General features: G+C 47.6%; 1 protein-coding gene and 1 long non-coding RNA gene across 2 annotated transcripts in view; one reads left to right on the top strand and one right to left on the bottom strand.

The window, feature by feature from the left end:
* LOC125941437 (uncharacterized) overlaps positions 1 to 25570 on the top strand; it is a 95340-nt gene that overhangs the window by 26984 nt on the left and 42786 nt on the right. The window lies entirely within an intron of this gene.
* LOC119433098 (uncharacterized) overlaps positions 17631 to 25570 on the bottom strand; it is a 42273-nt gene continuing 34333 nt past the window's right edge. Inside the window, exon 4 of the mRNA XM_037700238.2 lies at positions 17631 to 18091. Coding sequence (XP_037556166.1) covers positions 17881 to 18091 — 211 coding nt within the window. The 3' untranslated portion in view covers positions 17631 to 17880. The remainder of the gene's footprint in view (positions 18092 to 25570) is intronic.

Genomic DNA, 25570 nt, shown 5'->3' with positions numbered 1-25570 from the left:
GCGCGCATGTGTTATCGATAATGTGAGTTCAGAAAGGCTGGCACGCCCACACAAAGCACTTCCTTATGCGGGAGTTGTAGCACATTTTAACTCTATTTTCGAGAATCACCGTACTCCCCTGACTGATTACGTTCACTCTACAAACGGAGTCAAAGTACGACGTCGGCGTACGTTGCCTTGTTCTGTGAATTTCTCTAATGTTAAATTCCGTCATCATATATGCTTCCCGTGCTGTTGGACAATATAAAACAACGGAACTTTGCCGTTTTTCTGCATTTAAATGGCAAAGAAAGAAGAAGAAAAGTCGACAGGCGACGGAACGTTTATTGAGTGGGGTATAGTGATCGGTAACTGCTTGACGTATGCGCATGCAATTATTGGGGTTCTCTCCAGTATAGGTTAGTTGGCTTCCTTTATCATCGTTACTTTTTGTTTGTGTGTGTTCGTGTGTGCGCGTTTTCACAGGTTCCATGGCCCTGCTAGCTATGTACACCCGTGAGCAAAAGTATACGGACCATGGACCTGGGATTTTCTCCTCTGCCAGTGAATATAGCTTGAAATTGAAGACTGCAGTCCAAACTTGGCATGGCGAACTTTCCAGTGCACTCGTCAATTTTTTCGCCGACCCTGTGGTCCCTATATACTTTTGCTCACGGGAGTGCAGGCTTTGTCAAAATGTGCAGACTGCTCTGTCTGCGATCAAAATCTTACACTGATCGAGCAGTGTTGCCGGCTGCTGTTGCATCCCGAGTGCGCAGAATCCTAATTTTTAGAGGAGGCGCAGCTATCGGCTTGGAGTGAACGTAATTTTATCGTAGGCCGAGAACACCCTGGATTATTGGTGACAGGCTTACGCTATAGTTCCGTTGCTATATCAGGTGTTTCAACACCTTTTTATATGCACCTCAAGCAATTCCTAAAGGCATTGTACTTGTGGTGAATAGGCTGTTTTTTTCTCGACGACGTGATCATTACTCGTGTCAGTGAACGTCATTAATTATGCTCACTCGGTAGTAAGCTGCCAATTCATTTAGTTACTAATTTTACTTATTTCTTGGTGATTTTGGCGCGCATGGTTTGATTGCGTGTAGCTTAAGTCGGGGGCTGAGTGCTCAGCGTATGTGTCCACTTAATACAAGTAACTCGTCCGCTACTTGTGGCACGAGCGCATTTGGTGTTAAGAGTATGCACTTTCCCGCGAACCCTTTCTTGTGCTGTGCAACTCAAAACCGCGGTGAAAGGCCAGTGCATTTCTAGGCTGATTTTGAGGGACGAATACGTCCACAGCTGTTATTAAAGCCGCCATAGGAGCACTGCATTGCAGTATTTGATGGCTCTTGTGGGCCGCTGCTTGGCTTCTATTCCGTGCCAGCAGTATCTTCTATTCTCGTGGAAACAGCTATATTGAAGGGGAAAAAAAAGAAAAAAAAAAAAGAGTGTTCGACACATAATTTCGTTTTGTTAAAACGTTTCTTTTTTAATTCGGGGGTGGGGGGGGGGGGGGTATTCTGCTAGTGTCCACCTAGTGGACATGGCCATTTCGTCTGCTGCTGAAGTTGTGATTGGCTGGGCTTGGGCATGCGTCGGAAGGAGACAGGCGCCCCCAGCCAATTAGCACTTCTGTAGCAGACGAAATGGACATGTCCACTAGGTGGACACTTACAGAATACCCCCCGTTCATTCGGTGTTTTGTGGGCTCCACAGGCTCTGTTACTTTTTTATCCTGTTGACACAAAAGGAGCCACAGGCTGACGACAACGACAGATCGTGTGTACACGCGCCTCATTGCGCAGCTTGTATCTTACATCAACGTTGTATACGAGTGGATCATCACCGCGTTGTGTGTATATGTGTACACGGCCGCCGTAGCACGCTGTGCTATTCCTTTTGAGCGAACGAGCCCGTGCGGGCCATTGTCTCATCCCCGGCAGTCAAGGCCGCATTGCCTTTCCAAAGTACACAGCTTGCTCTCTCTCCCCCATCCTGTCAGCGTCCTCCACTGCGTGTATATTGTTTGTTACCGCGTAAGCTATTGTGTCCAACGCGATGCACCCGCGCGCCAACTCGCATCGCTACAGCAGAAGGCCGCCGGCAAATCGCGATGGAAGGCCGTAAAGCCGTAGCTGTCAAGGGACTCGCGCTACACGCGGCCGTTTTGGCAACGTTTCTGGACGCTATGGCTTCGCTGATTCTCCCGTGCGCCCGCGGCGGGGCTTCGGAATTATTCTGTTTGACCTCTCGTCCTCTGCAGGTATACGGCCGCAGCGCGCCGCGCCGCTGCAAAAGGGTTGCGCGCCTCCTTCTGCGTCGTGGACGTCTTCTGCTGCGAAAGAATGCGCATACGTCTGTTCGTTCGCCGTCGTCTGCACGCATCGTCTTGTTTCACTCGTCAAGATAAGGCGATAAGACACTGCAGTATAAGTGGGGGGACGTTTCGTTGATGTTATGTATGTTATGATATTGCTTGCGTTGAAGCAATGCATGGGAGTGAATTAAGTTGACTCCTTTATTCCTTGAAATAGTGTTCTGTTTCACATTCGATTATTAATTACATCTTCCGATCGAGACGTTGGCAAATGTCCTTTACCTATAGGGTCGCAGTTGTGTGTGAAACGGCTGCTGTGCGAGACACTACTGACGCCAAACCCGGAGAAAAAAAAGCAAAGTTGAGCCCCCATGCTGCACAAAGTTTACTCGGTGAAACAGCCGACGACGATACGCCAAACCTCGGTTAAACATAGGCACAACAAGTTTTGCTACATAAGTGTCTGTAGGCCATCGGAATCACTAAAAAAAAGATTCAGCGGCGCCTGTGATATCCGAATTTCCAAGCTGAAAACGTGGACTGCGTTTCTCTCTCTCTCTCTCTTTTTGCTGCTGGCAGCTCGAATGAGATTGACAGACTTTTTTTTTTTTTTTTCTTCCCTAACAGGGAGCACTATTTTGAAAGTCGCGGGAGTTGTAAAGACGAGTGGCGATTTCCTGCGCCCGATTAGTCCAATAAAATGTGTTTGTTCGGTCCATGGACTTAATTAACAACATGCACACCAAAATTATGCACCCTCAGCATTTCGTTTGGTTCTGTTGCTGCTGCTGAAAATAAAAATGTTCCTAAACTCTATGGAGAACTGGTCGCACTTCGACGACCATTGCATAATTGCTGTCAGGTGCCGACTACGCGTCGTCACTTTGCAATATAAATGAGAACGGGTGAAAGTTCAGCGCGTATTGAGTGATGGAGTGATTAAATATGGCATATAGTGGATACGTGTGGTTTATTTGACGAATTGGGTGTAATCGCCAATCTTGAAGTTCCTTGCAATTTCCCAAGAAATAAATTCAAAATCGATCGGCTGATCAGTCAGTCACAGCGCAAACGCTCTCGTTCGAATTGGTCGTTTGGCTGATGCAACGCGCTACTTGGTTCCAAACAAGCGCTACCTCACGTAACGTGATTTGCCCTTGTGCTCCCCGCAAGTCAACGAATAATGCCGATGGGAAACGTGACCGCCGGTGCGCGAATGAAGTTCGGCGGCGACGCTCATGCGGATGTTCCGGTTGCGTTTATATATTCGCCCGGGGACGCCCGGTTTATAATGACGGATCGTCGTGAATTGATGCGCCTCTCTTGCCGCTTTTTGACTTATCGTGTGCGCCTTTCCGCATGTATACATGCATATGACGCAGACGACGCCTCGGCGTACTACTCTCACGCCTGTTCATTAGACCAATGCACGCATCGCGTTCACAGCTAATCAGAAGAGAACCGAAGTGCATTTTATTTTGTTACCGAAGTGCACGTGCATGGTGAGACCTTCAGTTCTTTGTCACGCTGTTACCAAAGTCTAATGGTTCAACGGCCCAGTAAAAAATTCTACTGCGGCATTCCAAGAACCTTAAGAAGTACAGGACATTTCGTGTAATGAATTTCGGGGATATGCTAAGTCATACATAAAAGCATTAATGAAAATAAAAGAACCGACCCTACTTCTTTTTCGATTACGTGCTTTCTAATTCCATAGCGTCCATTATACGTCCCCCTGCTCGCCATTTGCGTAACGTCTGTCATTGGCTTGCGAAAGACACGTACTCGTAATATTACCTATGCAGACGTGATTTTCGTCTGCGGGCTCACCGTTGTTGCTCTTTGCGGTCGTTTGTTTGCACAATAATCGCATGCAACAGGCCCGTGGGGGATCGTCTGCAGGGACGATCCGGTTGGCGTGGCTATACGGCGGCTATAGCATATGCTCGCTGCTGTGTGATTTTTGTTTTTTGATTCAGTTTTCTCGTGCTAATTTGGTTATCCAGCTTTCCGGATGCGTCGTACGCGCCCGTGGCTATCGAAGTGTGCAACCTTCGTTATACATGTCTTCCCGCATGCTGTGCAATGAACTGGAGATAAAAAATATAGAAGCAGTGACGATGTTACTTGTGCGTCGACCACACAACCACCTTCACTGAAGTGGAATTTCGTTCACGTTTTTCGCAAGGTAACGCTGCTCTTGTAACGCTGCTTTTGACGAGGTGGGATTAGTCTTCACGGAGGAAGTCGCGATACGCAGGCGGAAAAGGCGCGCGAAAAAACACTCCAGACTTGTGGGCGTGAAATCCTCGGTTCGGGAAAAAACGAAAAGCAAAGTGCGCACCGCACGTTCGGGCGGAGAGGGAGTCGTCTGACAACTCCTCCTATGTGAAGTGTAGAGCATGCGGAGCAAAGACGGCACGCAACGAAAACAAAGCTCTAAAAATTTGCCTCGTTGAAACCAGGGCGTATAGTACTGTGCAACGTTCTAAATCCCAGAGTTGCCGTTAGCCCTTCACAGATGTGTTCAGTGGGTTTCTCCGTGTAATGTACAGTACAATCTGGTATATGAGAGAAGGAATGCCTATTGAGAAGCTCAGCTGGAGTACCGGTCATACGATTCACGCTTAGACCGGACGACTCGGTTTGAACGAGCCGTCTGGTCAGATCTCAAACTGGAACCAGATGACTTAAATTAAACGTCACCTGCCCCGGCGCCCGGCCACATGATACGTGGTGAGAGGTAATAAGTTGTCTAGAACAGCTGATATAAGAGGGAACAAGAGGACATACTAAACGATTACTCTTTGCGTATGTGTACATCCAATTACTGTTTTCTGTCTATAGCAATAGCCACCACATACTCTCAGATGTTTTGAAGCAGAAGTCCAGAAAGCTTGGTGTATGAAAGACGGGTATGTAGTATATGTTCCCTGTCGCACATGTGAGGCTGCGTCGTCTGTTTCTCTTTTATAAAACAGACGACTGCTTCGTCTGCTCCTTTGACTGTTTCTCTTTATAGAACAGACGACTCTTAATTGAGACGCATAATTGTGCGCGCCTTGATTGCTGCGAACACAATAAGCTGGCGACACTCGGCCGTGCATTTTGACTGTCTCTGTATACGTGTGCTTCCCACCGCCCTGCACAGTTTAAAGTGACACGGGAGTCAGAAAAGGGTGTTGCTCGGAATCCCGCGGGATTCCAGAGCACGGAGATCACGACCAACGTGTCGGGGGCGTATTACACAGGCGCCCAGTCGTGGGGCCGCGAGGATGCGCAGCCGACGAGATAGCGGTCTCTAGACTTCTCTTTAAGGTCTCCTTTTTTTTTTTTTGTACAAGTGCGGTGTTCTTTTTCTTTTTCTTCTTCTTTATCTTATTATTTTTTATGCCTTGTTCTTCGCGGTGGTGCTTTCTTTTTCGTCTTTGGCCATTGAAGTGCTACGCAGTCCATGAAAGGATGAACGCGCAGCCTTCGCATGGATACCGAGGAAGGTCGTCATTTGCGAGCTTTCTTTATGTGTATTTTTTAAGAAAACGAAAGAAAAACATAAGGGGGAGGGGGTGGCAGTGGGAGGAGGGTGGGGGATGGGTGAATCTCCTCCCCGAGAACAGGATTGTAAAGCAATGAGTTCCGTTTACGCTAACTGCCCCATGGTTAAGCTACAGAACAAATTGGTGATGTACATTCGTGAAATAAACAACCAAATAAATAATAATAATAACTATTTTGCATGTTCTTGATCTATTGCCTCATGCCTACACGAGGTCGCATATACCATTTGCTTATAATGTGTGATGATTGAAACAGAAGACAGGACGCAATTATTCCACTTTCCCTTTCCACACCATCTATAGTAGGTAGGTAGGTGAGTGCATGCGTTAGAAAACCTTTATTTCGAATCGGAACGATTCGCCTCCGGCGACTTAAAGCTTTATTCTTGTCCTGCAAGTTAATAGGGTGGGCTTCACCTGTATGGTAGAACCGCATTTTATACTGTATGCCGCTTAGTATTTGACATTGAGCTTATCCATGGTCCGTCAACAGTTTGGACAAGAAAGTAAAAAAAATAAAATAAACGAAATAATACCTTCTGACACGCGTTTCAATTGCGCAATGAATAATTATTGGCAGGTGTCCTTCGGGATGTCAGTGTCGTCTATAACTCTTTGGATTCCAACACGGAATAGGCGTTCCAGGTTATGTACGAACGGACGATGGCGAGTCATCCGTCGAAATACCAGTCATACGGTTCCCGCTGACGCAGACCGCACGTGATTTGGATTTCCCATACTGGCAACACGATATTCGGCGGGAGCAGACGACGACGTGAGTTGCCGTCTGCTCAACTTAACAATGCAGCATATGCGGTGCCAAAAAGACCATCTCTCCGGTGCAAGTACAGACGAACACGAGAAGAGAGAGGGTATACCCGAGCGCCCAGCCATTGGAAACACCAACCCTTCGACGCAATCTGACATAGCGGAGATTCTTGCACGTAGTTCTCCCCGCTATTGTATTACGTACAGCGCCGTATCCCAAAGTGGAGCATTCCATTAGCGAAAGCATCCGCGGCGGCGGCCTCGTTCGTCGACAGCATATCGCGGGCGAGGATTCCTTCTCTTCTTTGCTTGTCGGACAAGATTCTCGTAGTAAGCGCGATCAAGGTGAACCTCTCTGGCAGCGGACGGAGTGTGTATGTATATGTACACTATATACGCAGTGGCTGCGTCGAATGCTCCGAAGCTCATTGTCTCTGAGCGCGCACCCTTCGCCCCCTCTCCTCACAACACGTCACTCGCCCGCCATATTTCTGCTACCGTTTCTATTCTTTTTTTTTTTTTTTTCGTATTCTCGATTCCCGCGTGAGCATGCGTGGTTGTGGCGGACACGCCATGCGGTCAGAGGCACGGCATTTTTGCAGCGCCGCTTCGTGCGCCGCCGCTCGCGTGAAAAGTGTTCGGCTATAATCCGGATGATTCATCGGCCGCATCCTTCACGCTGGCGCCGCTCTTGTGTTCGCCGACTCCTAAAGCCAGGCGCCTGACATTTTCGAAGGGCGATTTGATCGAGCGGCTTCAGCTCAGACCGACGCTGGACTATGTATAGCCTTTATTTTGTCCTTTATCTATTTCTTTTCTTTTTCAATTCCGGATTGTTTTCGTGCACTCTGTCTGCAAACCGCGATAACACTGATGAGGAACTTTGATCGTCGCGCCTACGTCCGATATCCTTGCAACCACATCACCATGATCGTGGTCGCAACACGAACTTATTTGCCACGTATTCTCCGTGTCAGATATAGCCAAATCGTCCGAGACCTTTAAGCATATTTTTGCCACTTGACGCAGTGATGCTGAATTCTGGTGAAAGTGGTGGTGGGGATAATAGTGACTATGGTGGAAGCAGTATTAGTGGTAGTCCAGTCGACTCCCGTTAATTCGACCTCGGTAATTCGACAGTTCGCTTAATTCGACATTTCGCTTAATTCGAACTTAAACGCATCGGAAATCCTTTGAAATGTCCCGGCGAGAAATCATACATTGCTATGGAAGGAAAACTCGTTTAGTTCGATTGTGAAAGCATGCCGCTTGAGTTAATTCGGCCCCCATCGGCGCCCCCTCATTCGCGTAACGGTTACCTAAGTCCTTGAAAACACAATGAATTTAGCAGACGGCGCTACTTATTCGGTCTCTTTTGAGGGTGTTGTCTGCGCCGAAGACAGCGTTGAGGTTTGTGGGCCACTCACCGACGACGACATTGTGAGCAATGCTACAGTCCAACGCTTATAGGCAACGTTTAAACACGTCCTCACCGCATGTCAATTGAATCGATCTTCAAAAGGAAGAGGCAAACATACATAACAGACTTACTTCAAGCCATAAAGACATTTGAATTCGTTCATTTTGCGCCGTTTGGTAATTCGAGCTTTCGGATAATTCGACCAAACCTTGCGGTTCCGCAAGGGTGTAATTAACAGAAGTGAACACGCGATCCATCCCGGTAAATGTATGTAGCAATAATATAGTAGTAGTAGTAGTAGTAGTAGTAGTAGTAGTAGTAGTAGTAGTAGTAGTAGTAGTAGTAGTAGTAGTAGTAGTGAATGCAGTATACTTAAAGAGGGTTAATATGTAATGCAGGAAAAAGTGCAGTTGAATTACATCTCTAGCTATCAAACGTGTAACACGGTGTGCACCTTTGTGTATGCATCGGGCAACGAATGAAATTTGATAAGACGCTACGACTAACGTCACGAAACGTAGTGCGAGTGGACGTGCGAATGTGACCGCGTCTTCGCCGTGAATTCACACAACGTAGATCTGTTATCTCGCCCGGAGCGCAGAAGCGCAGTATTGTAATCGCGCGTGTTGTACACTTAACTGAAGCGAACGCCATTTATCTTGAAAAGCGTGTTTTTCCCACGAAGTGGTACGGGGTAGGTAGTTTTTGTTTCGTTGTTGTCTTTTCTTGTGTACGTGTACGTCGAAACGAATTCCTCACAACACTGAAACAGGTGCCTCGGCACATGATAAGCTGCGGTTTCACGCTATCGTTCCCGACAAGGGAGTTGGATATATGTACGGCCGCGGACGAGAGAAATGGGCATGCCATGTAGAGGAGATTCTGAGGCCGATTCGGGCACGAAAAATCGTGAGCGTGCCTACCGGCAAAGCGTCGGCGACGTCGACGGTCAGTTGTGAATAGGGCACATCAAAGCTGGCGGCATATATTTCGTCGAGATCTAGCCGCGTTATAGCTCACCGCCGCCGACAAAGCGACCGGTCTCGCCAAAGAACACGGGACTGTATGGCAACCAAAGAAGAAGAAGAAAAAATGGCCGACTGAAGAGAGCGATGAAGCGATCAGAGTCGGCACCGCCGTTATAGCTTTGGTTTGCCCGCATCGCGGGCTACCTTTTATTTTGCTTCTTGTATTCAAACTCGACGTATAGCGTTGCCTACCTGCGAGATGGCGAGAACCGCGAACGGTGGCTCGTGGGCTTACGAGGCGCAATCACACGAGCGATCGTGAGTTGCGGGCAAGTCTTCCAAGTATATACATGTATAGCTCACCCCGTTGGGAACATGCAGCCCCGTGCAAACCGGAGCTGGCGTTAGGCTGATGCATGCCGCTGTCCTATTGAACGTAGAGACGTCAGCTGTCACGAAATCGTCTGCTGCCAATCATCAAGCAGATGGCGTTGCGAAACGCGAGGCTGCAGATCAGTTTCTCTGTCAAATCAGAAACAACAACGAAAGAACAACTACATGCAACCAAGCAAACAAAGAATAAATTAAATTATCGGATTTTACGTGCCAGAACCACTATCTGTTTACGAGGCACGCCGTAAAGGGGTGCTCCGGAATATTTTGACCACGTGGAGTTCTTTAACGTGCACCTAAATCTAAGTACAGCAAGCAAAGATTAAAAAAGAAAAACGCAGATCCAACGCACCTAGCTGTTGGTATCTATGTGCGGCGAAGTCCTGTCGAAGGTGTAACTAAATAAATCGGTACTTGGTAGACCAAGTCGCTGAATGAGAGAAAAATTACCAGCTGGGGTACGAACCCGGGCGGCCGAGGTGCGAGTGGCCTTCGTCGTGTCACAGTCGTCGTCAGCGGCAGCGCATGCTGACGTCGTGCCATACTAGGGCGGTGCTTCGAAATTGGCTCACATCACGCTAGGCGTTTTATTCGCATGGGTGTGCGCAGGGTTTTTCATTAGGGGGGGGGGGGGGGGGGGCTAATTAAAGCTTTAGGCCTCACTTATTTGCAAAGCCGCCGCCCTCATGTCCACACGCCTATGGAAGTATGAGACCCGCCGTGGTTGCTCAGTGGTTATGGTGTTGGGCTATTGAGCACGGGGTCACGGAATCGAATCGATGGGGGCGAACTGCGTGAAACACCCGTGTGCTTAGGTTTAGGTCACGTTAAAGATTAATTAATTACTAAATTAATTTGGACCACTCCAGGTGGTCCAAATTAATCCGGGGTCCCCCAGTACGGCGTGCCTCATAATCAGATGGTGGTTTTGGCACGTCGTCATCATCATCATCATCAGTCTATATTTATGTCCACTGCAGGACGTAGGCCTCCCCCTATGATCTCCAATTACCCCTGTCTTGCGCTAGCTGATTCCAACTTGCGCCTGCAAATTCCCTAACTTCATCACCCCACCTAGTTTTCTGCCGTCCTCGACTGCGCTTCCGTTCTCTTGGTATCCATTCAGTAACCCTAATGGTCCACCGGTTATCCATCTTACGCATTACATGGCCTGCCCAGCTCCATATTTTCCCTCTTAAAGTCAACTAGAATATCGGCTATCCCCGCTTGCTGCCTGATCCACACCACTCTCTTCCTGTCTCTTAACGTTAGGCCTAACATTTTTCGGTCAATCGCTCTTTGTGCGGTCCTTAACTTGTTCTCGAGCTTCTTTGTTAACCTCAAGTTTCTGCTCCCTATGTTAGCACCGGTAGAATGCAATGATTGTACACTTTTCTTTTCAACGACAGTACGTGGTAATTAAGCTCCCAGTCAAGATTTGGCAATGCCTGCCGTAAGCACTGCAACCCAATTTTACTCTTCTGTAAATTTCTTTCTCATGATCAGGGTCCCCTATAATTTCTTTTATGGAAGCACGACGATTACCGAGTTACATTGCTCACACATAATAACGTCTTACTATCGCTTTGTAATGTTGATATTTGTAGATGCCACCTGAATGTCGATCACACAGGAAACGTCACGTGCCCTATCTGACTCCGCGCCGTGATTTCCCACGGCGCCCATCGTGACGGCAAAATAAGGGCACCGGTCGTCCGGCGTGCGTCTTCATATAGGCCGGCAAAGATGCCGTGCGTGAAAGTGATCGAGGCTGCGCGCGTACATGGCGGCTGCGAACATATACCTAGCGGAATATACCGCAACGCGTCTGGCAACCACCGCGTGCCGCCTGATTGCAGACGTGCGCGGCGGCTCAATAGCAGACGATACGTCGGTCGGGGGGGCGCTGCCGGAGGCGATGTCGTGACGAAAACGTTGCCGGGCGCTCCGTCGTGAGCGGGCGTTCGCTATCGCTGCAAAAAACAATGGATCGTAGTACATGCGAAGACGCTAATGGTTCTTTCGCGCGTTCTAATTCCCTCGAAACAGCGCCGCGCGAAGCCGGAAACGATGGATCAATCCCAAGAACGCGCGCGCGCGGCGGCGGCGAGGAGAAAGTGGGCACCGTTAGGCCTACCAAAACAAAAATCTCGCGCGGCGTCCCCCCCCCCCCCCCCCCCCCCCTCTCACTTGTTCAGTTTGGTCGCTTAGCTGGGCCACACTGACTGCGCCATTCGATGGGATAATAATTGCGACGACGTGCCGAGATAATCGCAGCTTGCTGCCTCGCCTATGTAAATTGACGGTCATCGGTATCGAACATTGAAAGTCATTAAGCTGTAGATGTATACACGGTCGATCATTTCTCGATTTATTTGTTTTGATTCAGTAAAGCAACCGGACCATTAACCAGGCTGTGAGTGCTTTTAAGTGATCGATTACGGGGTTTCTAAAACGGAAGTATACGTATATATTTCTGCTTTTGAGTTTTAAGCACTTGAAATTACCTGCCTTATAGGGGAGGCTTCGCTGTTAGCATGCAGTTAAACAAGAAAGTGCTCTGTCGGTTTCCATGCGTAATTCTCGCCCGGTTAACGATGTTTCGCGTGATACGGCACGCGAGTTTGTTTAGCAAATTAACAATAGGGTGCGCAAATGAAGACGAGCTAAGCACGGGAGAAGAGCAACAGGACGACTTTAATAATCCAATTATCGATCGACCTGTCCGGATCGCGTGCGTAAAATTGCGTTTGCGTTTATTATCCGTCAGTTAAACATGAGCCTCAAATTCGACATAGGGCAGTCAGTCACACAATCATGGAAACCTGCCGTGTACCTCGAACGCCGCCTTGTTCACATTTAGGAAACATGCATATACACCGCACCTATATATAAGGCATGCTCGCTCGCGCGCTAGTGGGCTTCCAAAAAAAAAAAAATGCAGTATACTGCATATGCAGAATTACCACACTTGCTATTTATTAATTTATTCACATTCTTATTTATTTATTTGTTCGTTACTCTAGACTGTGTGCCAGGCATTAAAACGACATTTCAGAGAAATGTAGTAATAGATAAATAATGTAAATAACATGAAGTATTTTTCAGAAGTATATTTTCGTTAATTTTGTGCTAACAGGCTGATTATTAAAAAAAAGAAAAAAAAAAGAAAGCCAATGCTTAATTTGATTCAATGTCGTGCCTAAAGATTGTGGCGCAATAAAGGTTCTCCATACTCGCCAAGTTCAGTCCTTGCCTCCTCCAGAATGCCTCCTCGAGAATATTTGCCGACAATAAATTAGCTCGACCAGAGAAGGCCCTGTCAAGACCCATGTCGTCACGGCGAGCGGGAATTTCAAGGCGTCGTCGTCGGCCCGTCTTCGTATTTGCCTCTTTTCTGACTTATCAGGTCTTCTATCATTATAACAGTAGCTTTTTTTCTTCTTCTTGGTGTTGCAGAAGTGTAATTTACTGACACAGCTAAACTTATTTTACTGTGTAGTGTCTGTCAGAACAGTTTAGCGGGTTTAAGAATGCACTACCTAATCAACTAATGACCACTAATGACCAATTACGAAAGTATATTAGCACTGTGGAAACACATTCTCGCTGTGCGATGGAGGACAATAACATAAGATGAGGTATACATTGTATAATATTTTAAGAAACAGCATTAACGGGCAAAATAGAGTAGAAAATGCTGTACTCGATTTTGTACACGGCAATAAAATATAGCTTACAGGAAGAAAAGAAACATTTGATGAGTTTGGCAAACAGTAGTCGCACTTCGTCAACCTAGTGTGGTATGCATAACCTCCAAGATGTGGTGGAACGTAAGCTATTTGCCGATAGCAGTCATATATGACGAGACAGAGGAACACTTTATTATATATTCAGGTCAAGTCCCTACGGGAGAAAAGTCAATTACTGACAGTATAAGGTAAGTCCTATGACTTCCGGTGTCAAGGGATTGAATTATTCAAAAACCATGCTAAATTCATGTCGGGCAATGCCATATATACAAGCTAGCGCTGTTGCGCTATTGGATTAGAATATTGTTGCAGATATCATCTCTGACGACCATCTGCGAGAATAAGATAGTATTTCAGTGTTACAGGGATCATGACACGATTCGTTAAGCTTTTACAGATTCCGGTTCTTCATAGAGGATTAACTCCCCGGGACAGCGGATATATCGGGGAGGATGTATACTCAAGTATAGGATGCGTATCTTCCTTATTTAAAATTTATCGCAACTCTTGCAAATACGTAGTCTATGCGGTGGCTTGAGGTTGTAAAGAAATGAGCCGCATTTAAGTATATTTCCGTGGAATGGTGTTATGTACTTACTGAAACGTTAAAATATTTTAAAAAAGGGGGGGCCTGCTGCTTCGGCGGTTTTGACCAAGGGTACACACGTGTTCCCTCGCGTCATCCGCTATCTTCAAAAGCGCCCATTCAGTGTAGTCTTGTACAGACGGTCATCTCTGATACGATGAAACCGGTGCTCGTTTTCGTACTGTAGGCGTTTTTCTTTCTTTCCACCTTATCACGGTAAAGTTTCTGTTCTCGTCGTCTCTCTCTCTCTCTCCCCACTTTTTATGTGTACGCATGAGCAGACCCTGGTAGCTATTTGTGACATTCCTTCTTTATCTCTTGTTTTTTTTTCTTTTTTTTTTTCTCCGGAGCAGACGACGTTCTCAGTGCAGCAGACAACGTCGCTCTTATTTCAGTAGCACGCAGAAGCCCGGCAAGCGTCTTGGCGCCCCGCTTTCCCGTTTTGTCCAGGAATCACGTTGGCCAAGGGGCGTAGAAAAACCAAGCAGAAGAAGAAGAAACGTACGAAAACGACGATGGTAAGCGGAGTGCGGAGGCAGAGAAGAAGAAAACGAAAAAGGTTATGACGACGATTAGGAGACAGAAAGGCGTAAATGACGAAAAGCAAGAAGCGCGGAAAAAAAAAAAAGAAGAAAAAGTGATTCCTCACCCTCTCTCTGAGCCGAGCAGCCGTAAGGCGAAAAAACCAGGGTACCGTACGAACATCGGTCATAGGAAAGAGAGAGAGAGAAGTGGAAAGAGAAGTGTGAAAGAGAAAAGGCTTGAGGCGGCGGCCGAAGCGAGCCAAGTACCTAGCCGAGTTAAGGCAGCTGGAGCGCCCACAGTATGTCAGAACTCAATCCGTGCAGTGTTATGGTAGTAGCGAGACGTGCTTCGGCGTCTGCCATTGCGCGGAAGCAAATAATACCACGCTTTGACACCGTTTACACTGGTTATCAAGACAAATTTTGGCTTTGGATATGAAATCTGCCTTTTGTTTCCCCGTTGACAGTACGCACGTTCGTTCTGCCGGTTCAGTGCTATAGTTCGCGTGCACAGATTCAAAGCAATTCTTCCGGGACGCACCAATCAAACTGAAGTGTTGCGTTGAATGTACTTGTTCAAAGACCATGCAGACTCATCCTAAACACGAGAGAAAATATAAAATACCGTTACATGAGGATTTGTGATATATGACGTCACGTCGTGCGTCTTGCCGCGTCGTCTAGACGGCTCGCGGTGCTTCAGAGCAGTCAGTCGCGTCCACGGACGTGTGCGTCACGGAGTAACGCAGTGTGCACCGGCGCGGTCTTTCTCCTGATTGGCTGCAGCTTCCTCGTAGTTCCCACGAGTGCTGCACGGATTTAGCGGGACAGGCGCCGTTAGGCCTCGTCCTGCACCGAGCCGGAGATCGTGACGCGAGCAACTCGTAGGTAGGGCGAAGAAGGAGACCGTCGGTGAATGGATTCAGAAAGAGAAAAGGCAAACGGTCAAGCCCCCACCGGAATGCACTGTCGAGAAAGGGGCCCGCAAAACGCGGGGAGGGGACGTTGAGTTTAGGAGGCCGATTGAAGGAGGAGGGAGAAGAGAGAGAGAGGGCGAGATGGGCCGTTTGTTACGCAAGCAACGGGTACAACGACGACGAGGCATACGGCGTGGCCGGCGGCGGGACTGACCGGCCGGGCGGCATGCGACCGACACGTCGCGCGGCGTTTCACCCGCGAGGCACAATTTCCCGGCCCTCCTTTCCTCTTATTTCTCCGTTGCTTCTTGGGCGCGCTCTTCCTCGATAACATGCATGAGGTATGCGTGTGGCCGACGTTGCGTGGAACGGGTCATCGAGACACGACTTCCCAGTGGCGGCGTTTAGGTGTACACACACACAGTGTACATACGCGATGCCGCTGCACGCGCCGCTCGTTCAGCGCCCCTGAACTTGGCGTTTTCCCCATTCGCCGTTGAAATACACGCCACGAAAGAGGACCGGCCTTTAGGCGTGAGTTCCTTGCCACAGCGGCTGCAGCAGCATGCGCCGAACGAAAACGAAGCGGAGTGTAAATGGAGGCTGGGGTGATCACGTGCAACCGACGTCTCCACACACGTGCACGTTGTTTGAGCACAGCATGTATGGCTTGAGACTTGATCCTTCATACTGCGTGCTCCGTCGTTAGCGTGTTTCAGCGAATATCATGGCTGAGTTTACCTTCACCAGGTTACCAGAGTCTTGAGCACGCGATTCAAAAAACAACAACGCTATTCACATTCGCTGCTCTTCGATATAGCATTCATGAGCTAAACGAAATCACTCGAAGTTCTGCAGTGATACGCCGAAATGACAACAGAGATTTGGACGTAGCAAACGGTGACTTGGTGAGTTCCCGCAAAGCTTAACTCACTCAATCACTCATAGCGCTTCTGCCCGTCTCATTCTGAGCGCTTTCTCTCTTTAATTTTATATGTACATTGCCCCCGATTTTTCCCAAGTGAAAAAAAAAATATATTTCCGTGGTAGGATCCCTGTTGCTTTGTGTTTTAAATACGAAGTATGTCGGTGCTACATACTTTATAGGCTGCGGAAAGCTTCAGCCGATTAACTTTCTTGGACCGTACAGCGCTATCTCTTTTCTGCTACACTCCGAACTACTCTTACTGCGATTGTTTGCATCTATACACGATTAAGTTACCATTTCAACCTTCACTTTGCGTTTGCATGCTTCTTTTTATCTTGGCATATCTGACCTGGAGTAGCAAGCCAGGGCTGGCGTCTTTGATCGGTTTCCGTCTTATTCCGTTTTTGTTCTGGTTTTCTCGGCATGTGAGCCAAGGCGCAAGAAACCCTCTTGGCTGCGCCATCTAGTCGAATGCCGAGAAACCTTCCGTTCGGATGAACGAGGAAACGTAAAAGAAAAGAGGCAACGCGGTGGCGAAATCCTCCGCGTAGTATAACATCACGGCGCGCGACCTAGAAAAAAAGCTGACGTCGAGTAGAAGTGTACGTGTGCTTTCGCTCCGTGAATGACCGTAACGGGCGCCGCTAATGTATGCGGCTACCAGATTCCGATGGGCTTGCCCCGATGATACCAGCCAATCTTGAGTTACCGACGCTGTCTTGGCCAGCGTTCACACGCTTAGCTGTTATATCGTTTCAGGAAAATATTACAAAAATCGTCGTCCAGCCGAGTCTATTGTCTGTGAAAGGGACCCTTTTGGAATTGCCTGCGTGTCTTCGGTCGCTTTAGATATATTTCTTACCGCGTTCGTCATTCGCGTACGATTGTTTCTGGAAATGCGCAAGTATTCCTTTTGTAGTCGTTTTGTATACGACCAGTGATCGACATCGCAAGGTCAAGCAACACTTCCTGCGTTTCAAGGTGCCGCCATTTTGTTTCATATGCCTCGCTTTTGCACACATATTTCTCGCTTGCACGCCTCTCCCCTCCACCACTTTATTGGATAAGCATATATTACTTGGCGGGGTCATCTTTATTTGGCCTCGACGACTTCGGCAAGCGAACGGCGACTGCCGTGTTTTAACGCTAGGGCTAGTAGTGGCGCTGCTGTGTTCTGTACACATCCCTCCTCACCCCCGTGTCCTTCACCCTGAAAGAAAACGGTTAGTGCCCTAAGGCACACCATAAGCTTCGTCTGGACTCGTGCGAAAAGTTAGTTCGAACGGGTAGTTTCTCAGTCTCATTACCATAATAGTACACCTATGTACTGTACCCGTTTAGGCATTCTTGTCACAGTTCTGCGACTGTAGCTTCGAATGTCGCTACGCCCTTCGACCTTCGTCCAAGGCCAGTTGCTTTCGATCTGCTCTTGTGTTCGCAGTGGCCAAATCTTCTGTTCGGTTCGCTAACCCCCCTCCCCATTTGCACACGCACAGACACAAAACCGGCACCTTAAAGCAGAAGAGCTCGAACGAACCACTTTATTTCCTGTTTACTTCTGGGGACAAACATCCAAACAATCCGAGCAGACCGCGGATGTTCTGCCAGCTGCTCTGCTGCAGACGGCATCACTCGCCTCTTCGCTGACGAACCCAGAGCTTCGTAGTTCAAGCAGCGATGGTGACAAAAGATGGTGTCCATCTACTTCTCGACTGTGCTGCTCCTGTGTTCAGCGGCCTCGGCACGAACCGAGCGCCGGTTGTCAAGCGCCGAACGCGACGGATGATGGCGTCTTGCTGCGGAAAGCGGCGAGGAAGGAGCCGAGGAGGACGAGGCTGGAGCCGGTGCCGAGGGAGACGTAGAAGAAGGGCGTGGCCTGTACGAAGACGTTGAAGATCCAGCCGAACGCCAGGATGGAGAAGCCAGACACGAGGGATATCCAGATGCACACCATCAGCAGCGCGGCCAGTGACCTGCGTGCCAGCGAAGAAAGGCCGAGTTAGATTATTCACCTAGAAGTCTATCATCGTTTTATGTGTGCCAATGTATCACTTTGTTGAGTAGGAAATTGCCGCCGAAGATACCGCTTCTGCGTCTCAATTTGAACCACCCGCGCCAAATTGGTCGAGTTGACGCAGTGTCCACGTGACCTCTCTCTTTGCCGCTCTTTGTGAATCCGCCAGAGTTTACGTCACATGAAAGGTACCACAATCTTCAACAGGTGGCGCCACTCCAATGTCTTTATTTTCTTCATTTGATTGCTTACAAAAGCTCTGTTCTCGCTACGAATGACGAATGCTTTTCTATAGAAGCCGAATCTTTCAATCTAGTTCAACTGAATATTTTACTTTATTGTCCCTTTAGATTCAGCGTGGAGATGTACAGATCAAAAGATCGGTTCGGCTTTGTTCGCTAGATGTCATCGTATACGTCTCACTGATAGCGTTAAAGTGAGGCGCATAATGAATGTAAACGCTTAGTTCACACTCAGTCGAAAAATCCATATAGAAGCAGTTTGTGTGGCTCTGCATGGTTAAATGTATCCCCGAGTTTCTAATTGTGCTTCGCAAATGCCACCTGTTACGTTGCGAGAAGCGTCTAATCGGCAAGGGTGTTCGCACTTCAGAAAAATTCGTGATGGAGGAGTGCTTTAATTCTTTAAGCGTGGCTTCGGAAGCTTAAACATGAAGATATCATGAATTACGACAGTTCATTGTCGTTTATTACAATAAGCACTGTTTACATTTTTACACGCAAATAAGATTCTTAACTTGTTTTAAGATTTTAGTGAAAGCAGAATATTCACATCTTTCACAGCGTCAGGGAACAAAGTTTACAAAAACGACACACCACATCGTATGGACCATACGCATGTTTTAAACAAACGTGACATAGTACAGGTAAAGAGAGTGGACAAATGCATTGACAATTCTGATGCTTCGCTACTCGTCGTGTCAAATTACAAATCTACTCAAAGCAGCCTTTGAAAACTTCGCCACGCCAATTATTGTCCCCTGCTGAGAAAAGTCACGCCTGTAGGATTCGTAAAAAAAGAAAAAACAAAAAAAAAAACAAAAACAAAACAAACAAACATGGAATGCGATTGCAGCGCCGCCGCTTCGTTGTGGCGTCATACTCTGCAGGTTGTCTATATATAGCGGAAATCGTTACGCAACGGCTCTGTTTTTGCCACCGGGAACGCGTACGAAGCTCCCACACCGCGTCTGTTTTCTCACGGAACGAGACTAGAACAAAGCGTATAGGAAGCATTGCCATCCGGGAAGTCGTCCAGCAGCGCCAACCCGCAAGCAGTAAAACAAATAACACGAAGACACCGCATCGGGCATATTGCGTACAATGGCGGCGACGCCTAAAACGTGTTACGCGACCGCCGCGGGGTGACAAGCGTTCGGTCACGCACGCGTGTTTCGATGCCGGCAGGGGGAGCGGCCGCCATTGTTTTGCAGTGGGAACTGACGACGAACGCGGACGCCTTAATTATCGTCTGCTTTTCACGCGCGGCTAGCAGACGGCTTTCCCAAAGACTCGCGCGCCACGCGTGGCGGGCACTGTGAACTTCGTGCACGTTCTCCCGATCGGAGAAAGCGTTTGTTTTAATGAGCCACGTTGCAAGCAACGAGAGAAAAGGTTTGCTTCCTCGTTTTGGCGGCAGCGCTACGAGATAGGCAAGAGCACTGCATAACTGCAAAAGTGGTTTGCTCCGCCCATAAGGACCCAGTCACGCAGGTCGTATTCATCTGCGACTGTCGATCATTCATATATATATATATATATATGAACGAGAAGAGAGGGAACCGAGGGGCCCGATTTTTATTAATCATATCATAAGAAGCCAACAAACAATGACACCAAGGACAACATAGGGGAATTACTTGTACTTACTAATTGAATTAAAGAAATGATAAATTAATGGAAATGAAAATGAAAATGGATGAAAAAACAACTGGCCGCATGTGGGGAACGATCCCACGTCTTCACATTAGGCGTGCGATGCTCTTACCATTGAGCTACCGCGGTGCCGTTTTACCATCCACTTTATGGGGTATTTAAGTCTTACAGCTAGAACTTTTGTTTTTACAACTAGGTGTCATTGTTTGTTGGATTCTTATGATATATATATATATATATATATATATATATATATATATATACATACATACATACATACATACATACAGTGGAATCTAGTTGATACGATCTTCACGGGAACAGGAAAATCAAGCGTATCATCCGAAAATCGTATTATTCAACCAAATCGCATTGTCGGGAAAAGAAAAAAGGAACGTATTATCCCGAAAAACGTATTATGCAGAATAGTCTTAACGAGATACCACTGTATATATGCATGTGCGTGTTTTTCAACTTTTACAAGAGTTGAGAAACGAACTTTTTCTTGGGCGAAGGTAGCGGGTCCGCGAGGTATGTGAGGGCACGGCTTTGAATCGCCATAGCCATTAATATTCTCGTTTTATCTGTCTAAGCGCTTATCCACACCGACCCCTCTGTTACCTATGTAGCACATTTATTTCCGGGAATCGGCTTTCAGTCTGACACTGAAGATGAAGCAGCACATTTCCCAAGTCGCCTTGCACGCCGGCCACAGCGACTTGGAGACCACCTCCTTCTTGAATGTAGTGAAATGGCGCGTTTTCTTGGTAAGACAAGAGTTCGTGGCCAATTATGATCTCTGTCAAAGACAATTAAGCGCTGCCTGTGGTCAGATGTCATTCAGGCAGTTGAAGTTCTCCACCAGGTGGAGGTCATGATGAGTGAGAACCCTGAAAAGCCGATTATGGCCACTGACGAAGTGGGAGAATGAAAAATAAAGCTCCCTGTGCGTGATTTCATTAGACGCCACTACTAAGTTATGGATTTCCTTGCGCCTACAGTGCCTGGGCCACCCAAGAACCTGTGCGCCGCGAGTATGGCAGGCTCATTGAGAGAAACACCAACAAACAGCCCCGCAATGATAAAAACTTGCTAAAGCCTGCCATTGTGGAAGCACTGCCCAACATACACACGCGCTATCTGATCCGAGTGTACAGACATTATCGAAGCCGATTTCAGTCCGTAATTGAGACTGAAGATCGCTTATTTAACAGTCTTATAAAAAAGCAGCAAAAGAAACACCGCGAAATATTTGGAGCGAGTATACCGAATCTTTTTTGAAATATCGATGCTACTCCTGAAGTGTTCATTATGTCCTCAAATACCTCGCGCACCCCATACGCGCAGACGGCTCGCTATCGTCCTTCGCTTTCAACAGTAATGACTCAGTGCTGCCAACCCTATAGGGAAATTTTCCTAGATGTAGAGATTATAGGCCTTGTTTAGGAAATGCTTTCGAAATCTAGGGAAAAGTCGTGCTATGACTCTTGAGACTTGAGAAACCACTGCTGCAACGTTGCAATGACTGATACCTGAAACTGCTTACGGGTTTTGATTTTAGTGAGCCCAGATTACTTTCGCATTGGCATGCGAAGTATGATTTGTGGTCGTACTGCAGTACAGTGAACAGTACAGTACAGTACAGTGCAGTGCAGTACAGTGAACGGCAAAACAAACGTATGCTGCAATGCCCAACAAAGCAGCGCCCGCAAATCTTGGCATAAGCGGAAACATATACCTATAGATAGCGCTGAGCATGACTAGGCGGTTGGGTCGCTGCGTAGCAGACTATGCACTCAAATTTACCGTCCATGGGCAGAGTAACATACTCGCATTGTGTTGTCCCAGTGGTCTCGTGTCTGAGTGAGTTTAGGCATATAGGAAAGAAAAAAAATTGGACGCACGTATCTGCGTGCTTCGCTGCAATTGACTTCTATAAGCGCGCAAACGTACGCGCAAACGTGCGCGCAAACGTGCGCGCAAACGTGGTGCTGCTACGACGGTACATCACAGCATGCAAGAAAAATTTATTGCACATACTTTATATTGGTGTCGTGAAGGGACACATTGCTTTCACATCGCTATACATATTCTGTAATCCGGTGTAGTCCGGTGCCAGCTTCCTTACAACTTAATTAAGGCTCCCTGTCAATCTGGGATTTTTTTCTGTGCAAATTTGTTTTGCGTGTGCCGTGAGTATAGACGTTCTGAGCTCTTGTTCTGTGAACCTGGTTTCAGGCAGGAAGCTGTGTCGTTAACACGAAGAACTCTGGTTAGCATGACTTGCACTGCAACATCATTTCAGCTTGGTTGCTGCAACTTCGTTATTTAATTTTATAAAAAGGGCTTGAAAATATGGTGAAACTATAAATTTCCAATGTATTTGCATAACAAAAAGAAAAGTATACCGTAAAAGATCTAGGGAACTTCTTTATCCAAATTAGGTGAAAACTTGCTTTGGAGGTTAATAACGTATGTCAGAAGCGATATCGCAGCAACCTTTTTGTTGTTCCTTGCGCTCGGTACTTATGGGAAGCGCAATATTTGCAAGATTAAGAAGAACTGACTGTTGCATGGGCTTGATCTTGTATTGCTGAAGAAAATTGGCGCGAAAAAAAAGCAAAAAAAGAAAAAAAAAGAAAACCGCGCACATGAAGGAAAGCGCTTGTCCTTGTCTTCCCTTCCTGGTTGCGTCGTTTTTTGTTGCGCTAATTTTCAGCAGAAATTTGTAGGATTAGTGGATGCACTATTTTTTGAAGGCATGCATTCGCAGCGTAAAAAATGATCACAAGTGCATAGGCCACCGTATTAAGCCTTGGAGAGGCCGGCACGGGGCTTTGGGGACTAAGCAGCCCCCTTGAGTCATCGAATTCGAAGAAATCGGGCGGCGGCCGCCATTTCGCGAGCGCGCACCTCGACAAGCGCGCCTGCATGAAACTCGTTTTATATTACCGCGCGGTCCACTTAATCGAGCGTAGCTCGAAGCTGTGGCCCTGCGCTGCTACTGTTACACGCCTCTAAACCAACGCGTGCGTCGCCAAGAGGGCCGCTCCCTATGGCTATTGATGAAGATTAGGGTTCCCGATAGCAGACGACGAGATACACACGGAGCAGGAGGCAGTCGATTGCCTGCATGGTCTGCGAGTCGCTCGTGTGGAAGCCGCTGACCTGAATCGTCTGCTCACGTGAAAGCGCCGCGGAGCCATGCGCAGGCGTGCGCCAGTTTTTTCCACGGTTTTTACGCTATGCAGATGCGCGTATACGTGTTACTTGACAGACGAACGTGCGTGCTGCTCGGAAGGAATCGTCTGCTCGCCCGTCTGGCGATTCGCCGCACGTTTTCATTCTGAGGGTACCGTCACGCGAAGGGGTGGTCTGACGTCACTTCCTCTTCCATCCACTCGCGCGTACGTATATAGGCCCTTTCGAAGCTAATTAATCATGCGAAGGTCCATGTTCCGCGACCACTATTCGTAAGCTGCATGCATAGAGCAGGCGTGTTACTCCGCCATATTTACGTAACAGATGGCTGTAACGCTCTAGTGCCAACAACTAGTGGATCTTTAGTTTGGCTTCGGTCGATCAGCATGGCGGTTCTTGGAAGCAGCCACGGGGGAGTTTTTTCTTTTTAAAGTGATGCGATGAGATTATCGCTCGTTTCGTACTTTTATTGGTAGGGTGCCGTAATATACAGAAGGGAAAGTGGTCAGACGAACTCTCTTTCTCGTCACCCGAGCGGTTTTGAAACCGGAAGAAGGCGTCACAAAGACCAGATGCCTGAAGGCGTCGCGAATCGTCTGCTAGTGCAAGCGCGGCCGCCGCCGTTGCAGACGACGCCTACACCGCGTTGTCTGCACTCGTCTTTTATCTTGCCTTGAGACGTATGCGAGGCGAGAAGACGCCGACGCCACGGATGTATGGCAGACGCCGCGGTATTATGCGCGGTCAACCCACACGATTTGGGGAGGTTTTGTCACCGTTGCCGGGGCAAGGCCCACGCGTGTTTGCGGAGAAAGGGCGTTCTGAAGCTTTGAAGTCACAGTTGTTACGCACGCATCCTTTAAATTAAAAAAAAAAAAACAGCACAATTCTTCGCGCGAATGCCTAGATTATCTTAATATTCCTATTGAATTTGTTAAACAAGCACTTTCAGGCTACGGATGGCCACTGACTCACGAATGATTTGTCGTTAGCCTTTTTTGACAAAAGACGCTCGGCACTAGAAAGTGTGCACATGTGTTAAAAAAATGTGGGCGGCTTGCACTAGGGGTGCAAGGCTGGAGTAAACAGCGGAGCTGGTGATCGACCGAGCTTCTTCCAGGTTTTACTTGGCTTGGCTAAGTTTTGCTAGGAAATGCCAAGTGCTGCTAGGCACGGTATTCCGAATCGGCTCGCTGCCGACGTGCAGATTCTCGCTTGCCTGCGCGATGGGCTTCAAGATGAGCGGCGGCTTCTTCGGGTGTCCGGATCGTCTTTGGTCGTCTCATGTCAACGGTACAGGGGCTCGCCACAAAGTCAACAAGAGTTGACTTTGTGGCGATAACAGAGTCAACAAGAGTTGACTCCTGGCCCTGATAACATACCTGTTAAACTCCTAAAAGGAACTAAATCAATTTCCAGTGCCATATTACAATTTATTTTTAGTCAATCCATTTCCACCAGCTCGATTCCCGAAGACTGGAAGATCAGCCATGTCATTCCCATACACAAATCTGGCAGCCGTTCAGATCCATCGAATTATCGCCCCATCTCTCTGACATGCATAGCTTGCAAACTCTTAGAGCATGTTATATACTCCCACGTAGCCTCCCATCTGGATAATCACTCGTTCTTTTTTCCTAATCAGCATGGTTTCCGGCGAGGTCTTTCATGTGAAACACAGCTTTTCGAGTTCACCACAGACATTCACCTCAATCTGGACTCCGGCTTCCAAACAGATGTTATCTACCTCGACTTTTCAAAAGCATTTGATCGTGTATCCCATCGTCGACTATTGACCAAGCTTTCTTGCCTCAGCCTTGACCCTTTAATATTATCATGGATCCATTGTTTTCTTACTAACAGGTCCCAGTACACAGTCATTGACAACCGTAGCTCGGCTAGCAAGACCGTGAGGTCCGGCGTTCCTCAAGGTTCGGTCCTTGGTCCCCTTTTGTTTATAATTTTTATTAATGACCTCCCTAACGACATAGCATCCTCAGTGCGTTTGTTTGCAGATGACTGCGTCCTGTACCGGCGCATAACCTCGGAAACTGATCAATTGTCGCTGCAAAATGACCTCAACAAAATAACTAACTGGTGCTCACGCTGGCTTATGGTACTTAACACTTCAAAATGTAATTTCATGTCCATTTCTCGGCAGCGAAACAACAGCATTTACCCCTATTCCCTCAATTCATCGGTCCTCTCACCCACAGATACATACCGCTACCTAGGCGTCACAATATCAAACAAACTCACCTGGTCTGACCACATCTTACAACTAGCGGCTGATTGTTCTAGATCGCTCGGCTTAATCAAAAGGTCCCTATCAATGTCACCCG

The sequence above is a fragment of the Dermacentor silvarum genome, chromosome 11 (genome assembly GCF_013339745.2).
Source record: "Dermacentor silvarum isolate Dsil-2018 chromosome 11, BIME_Dsil_1.4, whole genome shotgun sequence".
Taxonomy (NCBI): domain Eukaryota; kingdom Metazoa; phylum Arthropoda; class Arachnida; order Ixodida; family Ixodidae; genus Dermacentor; species Dermacentor silvarum.
Note: the sequence above shows the minus strand (reverse complement) of the source record. Positions and strands in the feature narration are given on the sequence as shown.